The sequence below is a fragment of the Austrofundulus limnaeus genome, unplaced genomic scaffold (genome assembly GCF_001266775.1).
Source record: "Austrofundulus limnaeus strain Quisiro unplaced genomic scaffold, Austrofundulus_limnaeus-1.0 Scaffold254, whole genome shotgun sequence".
Lineage (NCBI taxonomy): Eukaryota > Metazoa > Chordata > Actinopteri > Cyprinodontiformes > Rivulidae > Austrofundulus > Austrofundulus limnaeus.
This window is the reverse complement of record NW_013952656.1, coordinates 412,284-425,502: the sequence shown is the minus strand read 5'-3', so window position 1 is coordinate 425,502 and position 13,219 is coordinate 412,284. Positions and strand designations below refer to the sequence as shown.

Here is a 13,219-nt window from a genome sequence, read left to right as displayed (position 1 = left end):
CAATAATAATCTATAAATAACTAAAACAAAACAAAAACACCAACTCCTTCTCGAGGAACAATTCAGATAGACTCAAATTATCCTAGTTAATATTTCTTCAACAAACCAACTTTTATCATTCTCTTAAACAAGCACATTGATCTGGCATATTTAACATTACTCTCCAGTTTATTCCATAATCGTATTCCTTGGATTGAAGAACACCGTTCCTTCAAACTGGTTCGAAATTTAGGTTTCACAAACATCTCTGTCCCTTTAAGACTGTAACAATTCTCTACATATAACTGATAAAATTATACTGTATAATCAATGAATCATAGAACCTCAATAACTTCAATTGATAAAATAAAATATTTGATGGGTGACTGTAATGTTTTCTGGTGAAAATCCTTACAGCTCTTTTCTTTTCCCTTAGACTTCAATACAACAGTTTAAGTGTGGAAAAAATATTGTTATACAACATACAGTATACTGAGCATTTCTCATCGAATAACTCCCTTACGTTATACAATAATACTCCAATAGATTTGGCTGTTTTTATTCTTAAATAATTTATGTGAGGTTTCCATGTCATCAATGATGACACCTAAAAACTTCACTTCACTGACTACAAATCTCAACACCATCAACTATAAATGGAACATAAACAGTTCTCTTTCTATTACTGAATGTCATGTAATTAGTTTTATCCAAATTTAATGACAATTCATTAAGTTGAAACCAATTCACATGACATAATACAGAAAATTGGCTTATTAAACCAAACCAAATTGTGAAGTAGTTTTAGAGGCAGCCTTGTGCTGAGCGAGCTCCAGTTCTGGTGGTTTGATGGTTTACAGTATTTATTTATGTATTAACAAAATTCAAGGCTGAAAAGTAAGTTATCTGAGGGAAGCAACATATTGATGAATTGAGCCAGAACACTGTAAGATAATTTAGTACAGATTTTTCACAACTGAAAAACATTCAAGGCCATTTTTGATCTTGATCTTTGCAAGTTACCTTCAAAGTCAGATTATGACATATTTTAGCCTGGCCCTCGACTTCCTACACAGTTATGCTCAATTCTAGTTTCCCTTCACTGCTCCGTCTGGGATTTCTCCCATAGACAAGGATTTCTTCAGGAGAATTTTCATCCGGGCCAATCAGAGAACAGAAYGKCRATTTTCTGCGCAGTGTCTGCTTGTAGTTTATTTTACCTGGGCCAATCAGAGAAGAGAAGAAGGAGTTTTGAACAGTGTCGATTTTCTGCACAGTGTCTGCTAGTTAGTTTAGCAATGGCTGTGGAGGAAGTGAATGAAGCCAGTCTGTGTTGATAAGGCTTCCAAATTAAATTAAATTTGTYTGACAAAGCAGCAGCTCTCATTTACAGTCGTCTCGTTCAGCTCAGTACTTTTCTCCTCTCAGTAGGGTTGTTTACAGCACATGCAATTTCCTGTTAGCTTCTTNCAGCAGCTCTCATTTACAGTCGTCTCGTTCAGCTCAGTACTTTTCTCCTCTCAGTAGGGTTGTTTACAGCACATGCAATTTCCTGTTAGCTTCTTAGCTTAGCCTCCTTCACAGTGGACCTGGCACACGTATGTCGCAGCCAACCGATCCAATTATTTTAAACTTCAACAGAGGCCACGCCTCCAGCAAGAATCGCTTCTCTATAACCGAAAGTCCAGACACTCTGTACGAAGCCAAGTGAAGGACAAGGGTCTGTTTTTTACCAGGCAAGAAATATTTAGAAAAATTACAAAATACACAAAATCACCATCTTAAACCTCACTATGTTACCTTAGTTAGTATTCTAAATGTAACCTTTTTGTCGTTTTTCACTCTATCTTAAAGCCCAAAGTTGTCAGATTTTTATAGCTGGATCACATAAAAGCAGTTTTTAAGGTTTTGGAAAAGGTCAGCATCACTTCTGTAAAGGCTGTGAAGTACACAGCCAATTGCAAATAATGTTTAATTTAATTTTAATGTTAAAACAGTCCCCTATCAAAAATTGCCCTTGGATCTTATTTAAATAGATCCTTATCAGGATTGGATGGTAGGCCGACTCAAGGTTAACAAGAAAATCTCCTAATTCAAAATGTAACTGGGGACTCATAAATGTAATGCACTCATTGAGATACTTATCTTTCATTTTCTTACAACTTTTAGAGAATGCGGTATGGCTCATTCTATCCTTTTTTGCACCAGTTTTTATTATTATTATTATAAAAGTAAACACACATACGTATATTTTATTACAATATATGAAGGTGAAAAACTTCCCTCACCTTTGTAGTAGGAAGTGAAACAGAACACATCATAATGGTTCTTGTCCTTGTCTCTCAGGCCGTAGCTACGAACGCCTGGCCTTGTGTTCTTGCCACCACAGGGCTCTCTGGGTTTTGTGATGGGATATTGCACAGAGCCATCGTGAAGCCAGCCGGCATTGCACCAGTCCATTCCTCCTCTCCACGCATCGTACAGCTGGTCAAAGGATGCCACAACAGCATCCTGGTCTTGACATGCTCGCGCTGCGTCGTAAAAATTTAGGTTGTAGCGGCCCAAACGTGGGAAGTAGGGGAAGACGACACCTGCATGGAAAGGTCAAAAACAGGAAAATCTGACATGTGTCAATTGAGTTACAGCTTAAAGCTAAATTTGGATTCATTCTGGGATGTTTTAGTCACTTTTATTAATGAACTTGGTGACTGATTTGTCTCGCTGAGGAAGCACAGCTGTTTCCCTGTCAGCCTGGTGCCAGCATTTTTGGCTTCAGGGACTAATAAGTGTCTCTGACTATTCTCAAACATATCGAAGCAGCTCTGACACTAATGTACATTATGCTTACAGGACGCACTTCTGTTGACATTCCCTCAAGCAGTCTTTGCTGCTGGAGCTAAATTTAGACTGACTGCAGCTGGCTGGGGTACAATAACACCTCACAGTCATTGCATACCTATTCCACGATCTCATTCTTTCCTACTTTAAAAAGCAAATAAACCCGAATATACCTTCAAGGTTGAGGGAAACAACCACAGTTTCATCTTCCAGTCCATCAATGACTTCACATTTATATTTCCCATAATCCTCTAATGTGATTTCTGTGATGACCAGAGAAGCATCCATCGGAGAGGAGCCTTGCAGGTGGACACGTCCGTGGAAAGTCCCGTAGCTCTTTTTGTGATAGCCCATGGCAACAAACACATTCACCTAGAGCATGATAAATACAAACAGCAAATTTTACAATTTTACCAATATGCGAACATTCAGGACATTGTATAAAAAATAAGTAAATCTAGTGGTAGCTAACTGCTTGTATTAAGACTGTACAAGTTCATTTAGGACAGAAAACAAGTCAGTTCAATTTGTTTTAGCATTAAGTACTTACATTTTAGTGCACATTTAGTGCATATGCAATTTTATTTTCCTCATCTATCTTTGTGTCATATTTAGCTTTTCTTTTAAGGGTTGTGCCTCCTGATGATATCTTCATAATGATGGATCCTTGCTTTGTGCAAGGGTCTGTGGCTGCATGACCCACGGCACCTGTTCTCCTATGGTTGTTTATGTTCTGTCTTCTTGTGAATGGGTGTTCTGAACTGTAATTTCATTGTGCTCTGTACAATGACAATAAAGGCTTATCTTATCTTATCTTATCTTATCTTATCTTATCTTATCTTATCTTATCTTATCTTATCTTATTTACCCTGTCTCTGATAATAATGTGCTCTATTTGTATACAGTAATCTAATTTTTTTCAGCTCTTACTTGGAAAAGGGAAATAGTATAGAGATAGATGTATAAATACCTCTTTAAGGTAGTCTGAGGTGAGTTTAGTCCATTTGATCCTCATCTTGCGATTGGGGGGCAGTGATTGATCTCTGTGGATCTTGCATGGTAAAGTTGCATTTCCTCCTCGCCTTGACACCACCTTCAATTGTTCTGCCACCACTGAGAGTTGGGGTCCGTTTTCTGTAAAAAAAGCAACACACAGTAAACACAACAAATGAACTGGACCTGGAACTAAAGTCGATCCAGTTGTCATTAGAAGCTGTACTTAGACATGGAACATAAATACTTGCATTGAAATGCAAACATTATCGTTTTAGCAAGTCTAACATCTTGATTACTAATGAAGAGCATTGCATTCACAAAAGTTTAAAAAATAAAATAAAAAATAGACCCCTGATCTGTTAATTACGACATCCCGATCTCGTAATTATGAGATAAAACGTCATAATTACAAGATCCCAATCTCATATTCACAAGAAAAGACGTCATACTAGATCCTGATCTCATGATCATGAAACGTGGACAATGACTGTGCTCTTGGATTTGATATGCTTTTCTTTCCTCAGAGATGTTTGGGAAATATTCAGATTATTTAATGTGGATGGCCTTAATATTAGCATGTCAACACTGTGAAGGGGACCTTAAGTCCTTGGGGATGTTCAGGTGAAAAAAAATACTGACCTACTGGAAGTCGCTCTCTTCCTACAGGAGCCCAGTACGGGATGCTTCATGGCTATAGTAGCTAATGCATTGGAAATGGACCCAGGCTGGCTTGGTCGTACCCCAAAGAACGGTCTGGTGTTATATTACATCTTGTATGTATGCAAAGAGCACACTCTTGGTCCTGTTTCAACCATGCAGGTCATGACTTTATTCAATTTTGGTGAGTAAATTATGAGCACTTGTGCATTCGGCATCACACACTAAAATGCCCGGGAGGAACATGAACTCAAAACAATAGTTCCTATTTTTACATCTGATACCTGCTCAGAATCCTAGATCCTCAAAAACCACTCCTTCACTTCTTTTCTTATAATTATGAGATCAGGATCTTGCAACTATAATATATTTTCTCATAAATGCATATGGTATCTTATTTCATAACTATGACATCTTATGTCATAATTATGAGATCTTTTCTCCTAATTACAAGATGCTCTTAGTTTAATATCTTCATTAACTTTTTTATGTTGGCAGCTCTACATTTAATAATTAGAACTAAGCAAAGTACTGGGTGAGACAATGTTGGATAAGAAACCAAAATTTGAGATGTTTGATCAAGCTGGGGATGCTATAAACTCAAAGGTTCATAATCATACGGATCCATCTGTTTATGATCGCAAAGACTAGAGACAAAAATGTACATTTGATATGAAAACAGTCAGAAATTATGGTATAGACAAATAGCTCACAAGTAAAATGGTTAAAAGAAAAAAAAATATGAATTTATTAAAGCCAGCATGTGTATGTAATATGGCGTGTAACAGGCACTGAAATACATTGAAATGTACTTTAGTTCTGTGGATTTTGCACTTCAAGACAAACACAGCCTTGTGGGGAACCAGTGCTTCCCTCATGCACCACCCAGGACTACTGCAATAAACCACCACTAGTACTAGCACATTACTTCAGTTCTAAAGTTCTTACACTGGCTCACTGAAACCCCTCACTGCCATTTATTTCCAACAGCCTAATGAAAGACTCAGGATGACATTGATAAAAAGCAAAATGATTAATAAAGAGACTTGTCTTTAGGTGTTTACTTCCTTGTGTTTTGGTTTGTTTGGTCTTTTCCTCTCCCTTCATTGCTGCACCTGCAGTAGCTGCCACCTCAGTGTGGCCAACAGAGTGTTTCACTCAGGCTGCTGCATAAGCATACTGTATGTGTGAGAGATAAGCAAAGCACATAATGACGCATTGATCCTATGTTCTGAGCTGAAGGGCTATTTAAGGGAGAATGTGTGTTTCTTTAAACTGCTTCTTCATCAAACTGCTGTCATTGACAGCCTACATCATCCCTGATAGTTCAGCTGGAAACACACTGCATTCATTTCAACTCTAACTGTTTTGCTCACTTAGGCTGAACATTCAGAAACCTCAGTCATTTACTGAAATGATAGTCATGTGATAGTATTAGGTAGAAGACAGATTAAATTGACATTCATTAAATTTGCTTTGTATTTAGATTTTTTAAGCTTAATAGTACCCATTTATTAGTTGGTGTTTCTGCCAAATGTAATAATTTATTTTGAGCTGATTCTAACGTTTAAATTTTCAATTTGTTAGTTAAACATTCATTATGTAAACCTTGTTGTTTTGTTAATTAACTGGGAATTCGTTATCAATAGGTTATCAGTCTCTTTTATTTGGTTTATTTTATTAGAGAATATCAATTTGGTTTATTCAAAAGAAAAGAAAACTAAAATACTACATCTCTATAACTATTCAGATCTTTGGCAAAAATTCTTAACATTTAGCTCACATGCTTCCCATTTTTCTTGATCACAGAGGTTTCTACACTTTGGTTGGAGCCTGTGGTGAACAAAAATTACTGAATATATGTTGGTAATTTACACCCTTCTCTGTAGAAGACTCCTAGCTGACAAAGCAAAAACAAAAAAATCATGTAGTCAAAGAAGTTTCTTGCAGGGTTCAAAGACCCATTTCTTACAAAAAGTTTAAATGAAATCGCAATAAGTAAAAAGGTTAATACTTTCTGAACCCAGTGGATGTACTGGTGTCCAGCATTTTTACAAATACTTGAACAAAATGCTCTGATACCTGGAAGCAATACCAATACCAGAATCAATATAAGGTTGCCGATATTGATACTATGTTGGATGTGTTACAATTTACATTTCAAGTGAACTTTTTGTCAGTTTCATGTTTAAAAAAGTAATACAAGTTGAAAGAATTTTTTATTTAATTTTATTATATTAAAAATGTTGCATCAGTATATATCATGCTGTATATTTGATTTGATCCAGTCAGAGGGGCTGTAGGCTTATAAAGGTGAGCCACCTTGTTCTAAATAAAAGAAATGTGTTTTTAAAGCCATTGTGTAATATTTAGTTACTAACTCAGTTTGTATTCGGTATTGATGCTTGGTATCGGTGAGTACCAATTCCACAAAAGTACTTACACTCATACCCAGTTTGAGAAAAGCTGGTATTGGTTCAACCCTAAATAAAATATTAACAGTGGCTACAAGAACAAAATTACAAAACAAGTAATGATGGTGTGTATTACCTGACATAGCAGAACACATCCCACAATATTTGAATTGTTGTTATTTACATTTTTTCATCAGTATCTCCACAGAGATAGTTTTATCTCACAGAGTTTGCAACCCCACATTTAGCAGTGTTATCTCCAAGCCACATCGGCAGGACATGCTGATTAATGAAGGAGACAAACGGAGCTGCAGAGTGAGTGTCATGAACGAAACACAGTAAGGAATCTTGTGAATTCTTAAAACACTTTTAGAAGTTTTCACTGATCCAGAGAAACAGTAAGACACAAACTTACCTATGACATAGATGGTTCTTGAGTGCTCCAGGTTAGGGTGCAGAACGTCGAATGTGGACTGTGCAACGCTCAGGGAGACCAAAACACAGATCAGCACAGGGATCATCTTCACTCAAAACACTGGGGAGGGGGTCTGATCACTGCAGAGACACACAGATACATGACATATGTCATCTGCAATATGATGTTGCTCAAGAAAGTTTCCCTCTAGTTACATCACATAGGTTCATGATCAAAAAGCTCATGTACTAGCATCTGCATGCAGCGCTGTGATAGAATGTTTCCATCTGCAGTGCTGGCTCTCCCCCGGTAAGCTCCGTAACCACTTACAGGAGGACAGGACACCCTGTCTGCACATGTAACAGCAAAAACATAAAGTCAAAGTCTCAAAACACCTCTGCAAATCATTCTTAATGCACAAACCGGACACTCCACAAGAAGCCTCAGCCTGCAGAGTGCTACGACAAGAGCACAAAACATGGGCTGAAAAAAAAAAAAACAGTGTACGTACTGTGCAGGAGAAATCCTTGTCATCCAACAGAGACAAGAAGCAGCACCAGCAGTCCACAACTTCAGAGGCAGACTGCCACAGCACAGCATCGACCCCTTACAGCTGGCTTCTCTCTGTCTCACACTCACACATGCTTGTACTTCTGTCTTTGTGAGTATTGTCATAGAGATAATCTACAGTCCATTTCTTCTCTTCATCTGAGTCTGATTTTAATCTGAACAAATAAAAACTCATTACCAACTACTTTACTACTGTTGGTAAGTAATTGTTTACTACTACAACAATTACTTACCAACTCATTAACAGTCTATTCCTAAAAGAAGCAAGGGCACAAGCTAATATTTGCTTTAAAAGAGGTTCCAAAACTTTAAAAGTGATCTTTTCAAGGAAAGATCAAATGCAGAAACACACCAGCTTTTTCAGCGATGCCTATTCATGGCGACTGTGGATATATCTGACTTTTTATGACTTCACTTTGGTCAAATTTCGAACTATAGGTTCAGACAAGTTAGTCTGATATTAAAAATAAGCACAGTCAGTACACACACAAACACACACACCCATCGCCCATCCATACAAATAACCATAAACAAAGGATTTTACCATTTTATTTTCATTTTAAGGATTTTTAAAATGTTTTTTTAATAGCAATGCTCATAAATAGTCTCTAAAATATAGAATTTTCAGCTGTCCATGCAATCATTTTCTTTATTTGCTGATTTTACGGTCACAGGGAACTAGTGCACCAGCTCATGGTCATAAATTAGATCAAGACTGAAAGAACAAGATCCCAGATAGAAGTGGCCGAAATGAGCTTTCTTTGCAGGGTTTGACCTTAGAGACAAGTTGAGTAGCTCCATCATTATTTTTATGATGATCCATGTGATGCGCGCTGCTTCACATGGATCACAAGTTTTGAACCTGCAACTTTCTTGCTGTGAAGCAACAACACTGACCACTGCTCTGCCATGCCCACCATTTAAAGAAAATTTCTTTAAAATGGGTCTGTAAGTGGATAAATGCACATCCACTGAAACTGGCCTCCAGGGGAAAATAAGTACCTACCTATAATAAACCTTTTAAGTTAAGTTATTTGTATCAAAGTTTAAATGTTTCATTTATGGTTTTAATATATTTAGAAATAACTTTAATATGACATACTGTATATATACTGTATATATATATATATGTACTGTATATACTGTATATACTGTATTTGCATCAGTCAAATGTGCTAATGCTTCCTTTTTGAATGTGGGGTTCTAGTTTTATTAGCAAACGAGGCTACTGACATAAAAAAAAAAACTTCTGAATACAATGCATCAGATTAATAATAATTGAGATTGCATCACATTGTGGTAACAATAATCAAGATAACAAATTTCAGTATAACAATGCAATGAATGTCATTGTCTGTGGATATGCGTATCTGTTCTGCAAATGTTTTAGGATTACTCTTCTTGGTTACTCTCCCTGTTGTTTTTCTGTTCAGCTCCTCCTACCTGTCTCTGCTCCACCCCCACCCACACTCACCTGCTCCTCATGTTTCTCTCCCAGGTGTTTTTTGTTCAAGCTCAATAGTCTCGCTTTATATTCTGTTCTCTGTCCTCAGTCTGGTTTCAGTGCTTTGTATGGTCTCCACAGTTAGTGTGTTAGTGTGTTGTGTCTCTGCATCCTGCTTTGGTTTTTGCTCTTGTTCCAGTTCTTTTGTTAGTACTTCTTACTGCCATGCCAGTGTTTTATTGTTTTTAATAGGAGCCTTTTTTGCAACATTTGAAGACCACCTGTATTTTAGTCTTCACCAGGGGTTCAAACCTTTTAGGTCAGACTTGTCAATAAGTTATTAATCTGGATAATGGTGAATCAAGCTAATGATAATGCATTAGAGCACACGTGTCAAACTCAAGGCCCACAGGCCAAATGTGGCTCATCACATTTTTTTTTGTGGCCCATGAGAGCTTTAAAGTTGTTCAGAAAGACTTTTTTTTTTGCTTATTTATTTCTCAAAATACAGCTTTTATGTTGCTACATAATGATAAAAAGTTTTATGTTTATACATTGATGCTCCTTCAAGTGGTGGTTAGTGATGGTCTTTGGTAAAAATGCCCAAATTGAAGGTCAGAGGGGATGACATGAATTCATGAGTTTATCAGATTTTTATGGATAAGCTGATAGAATTTCTTAAGAATGCTTGAATAACCTCTGAATTTATTTTGAACAAGATCATTTAATTTTAATTTGGGTCACTCTTGTAAACTGTTTGTTCATTACAACTACAACTTATGTTAAAACACAATTGTGAGTAGTCATTCAAATTGATGCCTTACTCTCACCCCACCTTTCTTATCTTCATTCATTTCAACACAAACTGCTGATGCATTGGACCCTTTTGCCAAGTGGAGGTCCTGCAGTCAGCAGAATAACTGCAGAATACGCACACACATCCCTTAAGACCCCTCCCTGCCTGGAAAAAAACAGTCATTATGGGGACGGGACAAAAAGGTATGGAGAAAGATGTGATATGTCCTTTTAGAAAGGGTAAACTCTTTAAGTCAAATTGTTCACTGCTAAACACAATGAGAGCTGTCGACATGTTATAAAAAAGTAAAAGGTGGGAGACAGGGGTAAAAGAAGACAATAGGATACAGCAAGAAAAGAGCTAAAGCAGGGAGGGAGGTGGAGCAGGCAGAGGACTCTGCAGCAGCAAAAATGATGCAGAGGAATGAAGTTTTAAGCTTCATTGGCATCATTAGTAGGTGTTAACAGCACTGACCACCAGTGATTTCCAATTGTGTGACTAGGACAGGAACAAGCTTTACTGATGAGCTTTTGAGGTTCATCACTGACTTCCAAGAAGTTAAAACAAGCTAGAAATGCGGCTCCTTAAATACACTCAAGGACTTAAAATTATAATCTCCCAAATGAACATTTTTGGTACACATTCAGACCAGATATTGTTGTCCAATTGGTTCAGCTTGTAACAAGATGGCACATTTAAAACAAACACCAGAGGGCAAAAGTGGTGGCAATAAGTGGAGTGATAGTGCTAACAGGCAGTGAGTGAAGGACATCAGACACAGAGGACACTTTGTAGATGTATTAGGCCACTTAACGTTTGATAGGCTTGTGTGGCATACTGATGTCTTGCACCATGGTGAAAACCAGTGGGTACACAAGGGCAACCACAGATATTGTCAAAGTTCTAGTCATCCAAGAAAATTTACATTGAGACAACTGTCATACTGTGTTCTAAGAATTGTTGAACCTCATGACATTTGCTGTGACTAGGGCTGAGAGGTTAGAGCAGTTGTCCTCCAAAGAGTTAGTTGGGGGTCCTATTCCACCACTATTTAGCACATAGGAAAGTGTCCCTAGGCAAGACAATGAACCCTCCATTGCCTCTGATATGTTTCCCATCAGTGTACAAATGGGATTTCAAGCACTGATTAGTCTCCATAGAGTGATTGATCCAGATTAGCTTTGTAGAGAGATAAATCAGAGTGCTGAATGTATGTGAATTACATACAAATAATGGCACAGATTGTGTTAAGTGCCTGGAGTATCCTGATTGGATGAAAAAAGGGCTATACAAGTACAGTCAATTTACCATTCACATGACATTTCTGCCTGCCACCAGTACATAGGCATTAGACTTTTTACAACTCCCAAGTCATCCTGCACCACATCTTAATAACTAGAGTCAGAGACTACACGTTCATCATCGCATGATCTGCTGCCATCACCAGGACAGAGGTGGCCTGAGTAACTGTGTAACATGAGGGATAATTATAATGTATGCATATGGCTGTGCTAAGAGAAAAGGACTAGTCTTTCCAATAAGAGATGCACTATGATTACTCCTATCATCATGGTATAAAATCAGGTCACTTTTGGCAGGGATTTGAGGGACTCTGACGGCACAGTGACAACCATTGTCCACATGGCTTACCCATTCTGAGACAGAATTTTGGTACTGACACTGAAAAAAACACTTCTCCAGACACGGCATTTATGTCTACAGACTGTCTGTCATGTTGAAGAGCTTTTGTGGTTTGCTAGAATCCTCTTTTGTTTGCAATTGTGAAATCAGCTTGAATGTCAACTTTGACTCAGTGCCAATCGACCAGATCTTGAGGTCCAATACATCTGTGGACCACAGTAAGCAACTACTACAGCTACATGACTTCGGTCAGTGTATCTTTTGGTCATTGGATTTTCATTTTGGAAACGGGTATTAAAAAACAAGAAACGAGCGGTTTTTTGATTTTAGTTTTAAAATACCGAAATAAAAATTAAAATACAACGCATTTTTCATTCTTAGTGTCAAAAAGGATAACAATTTTTTTAAATGACTTGAGTTTCATTTTCTGTTTCAGATAGCAAAAAAGAAAATAACTTTAAAACAGAAACAAAAAAAGGCTCGATTGTTATTTTATGACTATCTATTCCCTGACCAGAAGGGGCGCTCACCTGGCAGCTCTGCATAATAAAACACAAATTTCTGTGAATAAAAGGCTGAAACACAGAGAAGTGTCCATAAATGAGTTGTATGATGACTGTTGATCTGTGACCAAAGGCTGTGCAGAGACACTTTGTGTAGCTTTTGGCCAAATAAATCTCTTTTACTGAATACATTTCGGCTACTGCCTCCACTTCACCTCCATTTCTCTCAATAAAAAGCAAAATAAGACAACTTTCATTTTATTAGTGTTTTGTACAGATGTTGTTCTGTGAACAGAAAGATTTTCCCCCCTTCCTGAGTTTTGACTAAACCTGTGCTTTTTTCTGTCAGTTCACATCCTCGGAGTGTTCCTTTCAGCGAAGGGTAGGCGGTACTAAGACCTTGATATCTATCTGATACCAAATACTGTAAAATCTTGGCAAATATATTTGATACCAAAGTCAGTATCAATGCTTTTTACTTGTAATGGGATGTTTATCAAATAACTTTGATATTGCAGGTACCCCTTCTGGTGATGAAACAGATTATTTTAGGGTTACAGTAATTTGTCATATTTTGCTTTTCGTCGAGAGAAATGGAGGTGAAGTGGAGGCAGTAACCGGCATGTATTCAGTAAAAGAAACTTATTTGGCCAAAAGCCTTTTGAATGACCTCTGCAAAGTCTTTGGTCACTGAGCGACAGTCATCATACAATTCATTTATGGACATATTTCTCTGTGTTTCAGCCTTTTATTTACAGAAATGTGTTTCATTTTGCAGAGCTGCCAGGCGAGCACCCCCTCTGGTGGGGGGAAATAGACAGTCGCAATATACAAATAAACAAGCCTTTTTCCGTTTCTGTCTTAAAAGTATATATGTATTTTTGCTATCTGGAATAGCAAATGAAATTCAAATTATTTTTTAAATTTTGTTTATCCCTTTTTGACACTAAAAATGAGAAACGCGTT

The 13,219-nt window shown here is 37.3% G+C and overlaps 1 protein-coding gene across 2 annotated transcripts in view; it reads right to left on the bottom strand.

The window, feature by feature from the left end:
- The window catches only part of hapln1b (hyaluronan and proteoglycan link protein 1b), a 31,172-nt gene that overhangs the window by 2,168 nt on the left and 15,785 nt on the right, over positions 1–13,219 (bottom strand). Inside the window, exons 1-5 of one of the 2 annotated variants that reach the window (XM_014020502.1) lie at positions 7,811–7,921; positions 7,300–7,439; positions 3,788–3,951; positions 2,991–3,189; positions 2,268–2,570 (exon numbers count right to left, since the gene is read on the bottom strand). In XM_014020502.1, coding sequence (XP_013875956.1) covers positions 2,268–2,570; positions 2,991–3,189; positions 3,788–3,951; positions 7,300–7,405 — 772 coding nt within the window. In that variant the 5' untranslated portion in view covers positions 7,406–7,439; positions 7,811–7,921. Of the gene's footprint in view, positions 1–2,267; positions 2,571–2,990; positions 3,190–3,787; positions 3,952–7,299; positions 7,440–7,810; positions 7,922–13,219 lie in introns of those variants that run through there. The other variant, XM_014020501.1, reaches the window with a different exon arrangement.